Here is a 5713-nt window from a genome sequence, read left to right as displayed (position 1 = left end):
ATTTTGAGGCAGTTGGGATTGATGAAACGAGATTGCAGTTGGGAGTATTTATATTAGAAGATTATATGTTGTTTAGGATTTGATTATATATTAATTTATGGGTATGTTGATTATTATTACTGTTATGATATCTGTACGGAAAGTTGATAACTTGAAAGTTGTATAAGAATTATATTCTCTAGTGATTATTATATGTAAGACGGCTGACTTAATTAATTATATTAATTTGTATTAGGTTTTGAGTTAAGTAACAACTAATTCAGTCGTCACTGATTAGCTAAGTCATGACCATGATCAAAATCACTTGTATTATTACTATTTCAATTATAAAATTAATATTATTTTTTGGGATATACAATTTTTTTTTTCTTGGATTAAAAATTGTATTTCTCCTACATTGTTAATTTGATAGATAGTTATGTTCTATGTGGTTGGATTCCCCACTCCGTTAAGTTAGATTTTGAGAGTAAGTTTTACCTAAATCCACTAATTTGATAGAATTTTATTAGGACGTGACTCTAATTCAATCATTTGAAGCATATTTGATGTGGGGAAAATAATGTTAAATTAGGATTTAATTAGAATTTAATTTTGTTTCCCTTTCTTTATTTGATTTTCTTATTTATTTAGGTTTCATATTAGGAATTCAAGTAGTTTTCTATTTTAATTAGGAGTTCAGTTGATTTAAGAAGTTTTAATTTAGTTAAGTTTTACTTTCTTATTTTTATAATTAGTTTTTTTTTTTTTTTTTAATTAGTCTTTGTGTTTAAGTAAGATTTTATTTATTTGTTTAATTAGAGTCCTATTAGGATTGGTTATAACCACCCTATATAAACATATTATTTATTTCTTTTGAGGATACAAAATATTCAATGCATTATTCATATTTTTCTTCAGATTTCACAGTTTAAGTTCCTAGAATGAAACTTGTTTATTAGATCTAAAGGTGTAATCGAGTGTTACCCTTATTTATTCACGTTAACTCGTTACGTTAATATTGGTATATTTACATAGGGCCTTAATTACAAAGTCGAGAAATTTTTTTGGCTCTAATTCAATCACTTGATCCGTAAGGTCACGCATATATATATTGATGCCAACTATCATGAATTAGGCGGGTGCAGATGTGTCTCGTTGGATTTTATTTTATTTTCTAAAATCGGTTCTTATTTTATATACCATAGCTGGATTAGTTAAAGATAAACCTTGTATTATATTTCCTTTTTCTTTGAATATAATAAATCAATTAATCCATTGATTGAGGTTAAATACAACTTTTTCAACAAGTAATGACCAACTATAATTCTTATAACCAACTTCTTCAACAAGTAATCACCAAATTTTAATGCAATATTTGTTGCTAAATGTCAGGTTATATTTTGTTATAAAAATCCTCGTAATATTAGAAAACTTAGTCGCTACGATGGTATTATATTAGATTAGATGAGATTTTATTCAATAAATACGGTGAATGAGACTTTGATAGAACTCACTTCCTCCATCATGTTCGACGTATACGATCATCATTTGAATGTCTAAATCTATCATTGCTCTAAACACAAGTAACTCTAATAACATTATAAAGTGAGTTTGAGCAAAACTCATATTAAAAGATAACTTAAGATAAAAAGAGTTTAACTACATATATACATTATAATAGTTATTGATAAGGTGAGACAAATATAATTTTTAACAAAAATGTATAAATAACGTGATGTATAATCTTGAATATTTTGTTCTTTAATATCAATAGACGTGGATTAACATTATCAAAACTTTAAAAATCCTGACGTCTGCTGGAGCTGGAGATGGAGAATGACTGCTCTTGTATAGTTGTATTCCATATCAAACTTGAATATGAATCCGTACATTCCATTTGTCATGTGTAACGTGGAGGAAAACCGGAGCACTTGCAGGCGAAGAACTCTCGAATCAATGAAGCTCTAAACACAAGTCAACCTGACTTTTATATCCAGTAAAGATTGACCAAAGACTTGAAAACTAATTAAACAAATCATAATCCACCACGTAATTTTACAATGTACAGTTGGCTGACACGTCACTGGATAAGATGCTGGAAGTTTCTAATTCTATGAACTTACTAAATAGAAATCTAAATTAAATCTAAATTATGTAAATAAATTATACGTATAGATATACGAGAACTCTAATTAATTCTCTCTCGTTAACGAGAAGTGAATTTTTTTTTTAAAAATTTTTTATTAAAAAAATAAAGAAATCCACAGAGAGACATTCATACAACCATGAAAGAAGTATAAGCTACGTGCATACATACGTGTATATACACTCATTCGGAGACGGCGTTTTACCGGAGAAATTTTCCTTTTTAAGTTTGTGAAGACTTGATGCATGAGTCAAGGTTTATCCAAAGATAGCCTACAACTTGAGCTGCAAATTATGCAGATGTAACAGTGCCAGGTTCATGAATTATTAAGTGGTGGTCTTGTGCCTTCGTATCAAAGTTTACTTTAAAATCTTTGAAATTTATTAAACAATTATAATTATAATTTTACGTTTGCTGCTTAGCTTTTCTCAGCCGGATCGTTATCTCATTTTTAGAGGTTTCCACTCTTATTAATTATCTAAGTAACGAAAATCTTGAAAAATTAATTAATAAATTATAAATTTATAATCACATTTATTGTAAAGTATTACTGCATTCGATTAGGATTTTTAGAAAAACCATTAATAATAATATTACTGATTACTAATAACAAGCTATAATTATTGGTCACACACATCTTTTTTTTTTTTTTTTTAAAGGTTTTTCCTTAGGAATTCTTGGTGTGTTTTTTTTGGTAACTGAGGTGTTCGGCTCAGCTTGTGCTGCACCTCAACTAATCCCTTAGATTAATTGAGCACCATACAAGTCCAAAAGACCAAATAAGTCATAATGTTATTGTGGTAGGGGACTCCAAAGTTTAAACCTAGGGACTTAAGAAAGAAATAAACCTCTTTGACCGTTAGACCAGCTCCTTCGGATTACCATATTTCTAGCTATATAGGAACTCTCAAGATCAAGAAGTTTTTCTTTGATGTTGTTTCCTTAATGCGTATATTAACATAAAAACAAAAGAGGACGTATTGTTCAAAGGACGAGGAGACTCCCCAGCAAACTAACATCCTTGTACAAGCCCAAGGCTACAACTGAACATAGGCCCCAAAAAAAAAACAAGGAAAAACCTTTACAAGAAGACCAGTCAAACACAAGGCCTAACAAGAAACAGAACCAAATCAAATCATTTATTTTTTCACAATAATTTGAGGAGGTTTTGTGAGACAAGAAGACTAACTCTCCTCTTATTTGAATCCAATTATTTAGGGGATTATATATATACAAAAGTTTTTGGCTGCAAAAGTTCCGAGTTTTTAAAATTTGGATGCTTATTATAAGAAGTTGTATTTATCGTACATTACTAAATTGGTGGATTATTATAGTATATATACGTGGTTGTGCTCTTTTGTCTCTTTGAGTTATTTTTTGAGAGTGGGTTTTACACAAGTCCGTGAAATATAATTTTTTATTAGTAATCATTACATTTTTTTTAGTATATTAAAAAATTCATGAAGTCTGTGTATATATATAATGAATCAGGAATTCAATATATTCCACTTGTATTAATTAATTATCAAAGTACCAAATGTACATTAATAAGAACTCAAGTGGATACACTCCAATTAAGTCAAAGAACTAGCACTTCTGGTGGGGATTAATTTACTGCAGCACTCAACAATGCAAGCAAAGCTTTAAAAAGCTGCCAACATGTGGTGTAAACAACCAGTTTAAGCCAAATATACACAAATATACATGAAAATATGTCCATAAGAAATGTTTTTCATAGACAACTCTCAGGATTTTGTACTCCATCACTCGTTCCATTGATGTTCTTGCACGAAGACGTCGCGGCTTTATTCGAATAAGTTAGTTTGATATCTTGCAAATTGATCCCTTCGCATGGAGTACTAGAGCTGCAATCAAATGTCACGGCCTTTGCTGTTGCAGAAGTTCCTTGTATGTTTCTGTATGTTATATCACTGATCTTCACACCAGAAGTCTATAAAAAACAAGCAGAAAAAAATAAAAAAATTAATCCCAAGGCTTAATTAATGGAAATTACCATTGATTTTTCTTGGATTCGAAGTTTTATGTACCTGATTAGGGCATCCTTGGTTGTTGGGGCAGTAATTTTGATCAATTATAATTGGATTTTTTGTGTTCTTCATGATGATGTTTTGGAAGAGAACATTTCTCACAAAACCATAGCTTGGTCTCGCCCATGACTTGATTCTTACTCCATTATCCGACCCTGAGAAAACTGCATTTGTCAACGTTATATTTTGAACACCGTCTTCCTTGAGTTCCTTGCCAAGACTGCCAATGCTGTGTACATGAAATATTGGAAAATGATCAAAGCAAGGCCTAATTAACCCAATTTGATCAAGAATACTTTGTTGCAGAATTACCTTACACCATGGCCGGGGCCACATTTGATGCTATTCATAAGCAAGTTCTTGGTGCCGGGACCGATGGATATACAGTCGTCTCCCGTTTGCATTGTGCTGCCAGTGATTGAAACGCCATTAGAGGATTGAACGTGGATGCCATCTGTGTTAGGGCTCGTGTCCGGAGCAATAAGCTTCACATTTCGGACTATCACATTGTTGCAACTATTGACCACAAGGTGAGCTAGCTGACTGTTGATCGAGGTCAAGCTGGTTACTATCACATTATTTGCCCAATTGAAAGTTATTGACTGCAAATAGTAAGTCAATCTTAGTTTACTTAATCGATGATCCAACCGATCAATATGATAATTTTGCATCTCGAATGATGTGACAATTGAATTTTATATCGATTTAAAAAAAAAATCAATTATTGCGTCATTTCGAATAATAACTTTGTAAATATAATATTATAAACTTACCCTTGCTCCAACTGAACAATTCTGTCCGGATTTCCTGCAATCCCAGAAGCCAGCACCTTGAGCATCAAGATTGCCACCAGTGACTGTAAGATTATCAACCTCAATGAACAAAATCCAGTACCCGGAATTTCCAAGTGCGCGATAATCAGAAGGAGCTACAATTGTTCCAGATATCTTCACTGTAATTTTCTTCTTGCATGGCCCTCTAAACACTACATTCTTTACCAAATACCTTCCATTTGGAACGCTAATGGTGGCCGCCTTGGCTGAGCTACACGCCGCTTTCCATGCTCCGAGAAACGCCTGTGTTGAGTCTGTTTTTCCATCTGCTTTTGCACCATAGCTGGTCACATTGAAAATTGCACTACTTGAAGCTGCAATTGAAGTTTGAATGAAGAAATACAGAAATAAAGAAGAGAAAATAAGCTTAATTGCCATATCTTTTGGATAATTAAGCAAGAAAAAAAACAGTTGGTAGACAGTTATAATTTGATGAAACAAAGAGGACAGTTGAAGAGCTATTTATACTACAAAAGATGCTTGTAATATAAAGTTTAATTGAAATTCGAATAATTAATTTTAATTACCATAAAGTAATTTTTGTCAAAAGTTAATTTCTTTCTTTCTTTTTTTTTTTTTGGTGTGGCACATTGTCTCATATACATGCATGTGATAATTATAATATTAATTGAGATTAAGTAAAGACTAAGACATGAGATGCATTAATTGATAGCTAGAATTTGCGGCTAATTAATGTATTAATTTGG

At 31.4% G+C, this 5713-nt stretch overlaps 1 protein-coding gene across 1 annotated transcript; it reads right to left on the bottom strand.

Annotated features, from left to right (window-relative positions):
- Positions 1-3857: 3857 nt before the first annotated feature.
- Positions 3858-5396, bottom strand: LOC116124529 (polygalacturonase-like). The gene is made up of 4 exons (XM_031410256.1): positions 4947-5396; positions 4486-4775; positions 4174-4402; positions 3858-4076 (listed from the first exon to the last, which is right to left on the bottom strand). The coding sequence occupies exons 1-4, from the start codon at positions 5382-5384 to the stop codon at positions 3858-3860; spliced, it is 1176 nt and encodes a 391-aa protein (XP_031266116.1). The 5' UTR covers positions 5385-5396.
- Between the last annotated feature and the right edge of the window lie 317 nt (positions 5397-5713).

The sequence above is a fragment of the Pistacia vera genome, unplaced genomic scaffold, assembly GCF_008641045.1.
Source record: "Pistacia vera cultivar Batoury unplaced genomic scaffold, PisVer_v2 Contig1526, whole genome shotgun sequence".
In the NCBI taxonomy this organism is placed as follows: domain Eukaryota; kingdom Viridiplantae; phylum Streptophyta; class Magnoliopsida; order Sapindales; family Anacardiaceae; genus Pistacia; species Pistacia vera.
The sequence above is the reverse complement of the archived record's forward strand: the minus strand, read 5'-3'. Positions and strand labels throughout refer to the sequence as shown.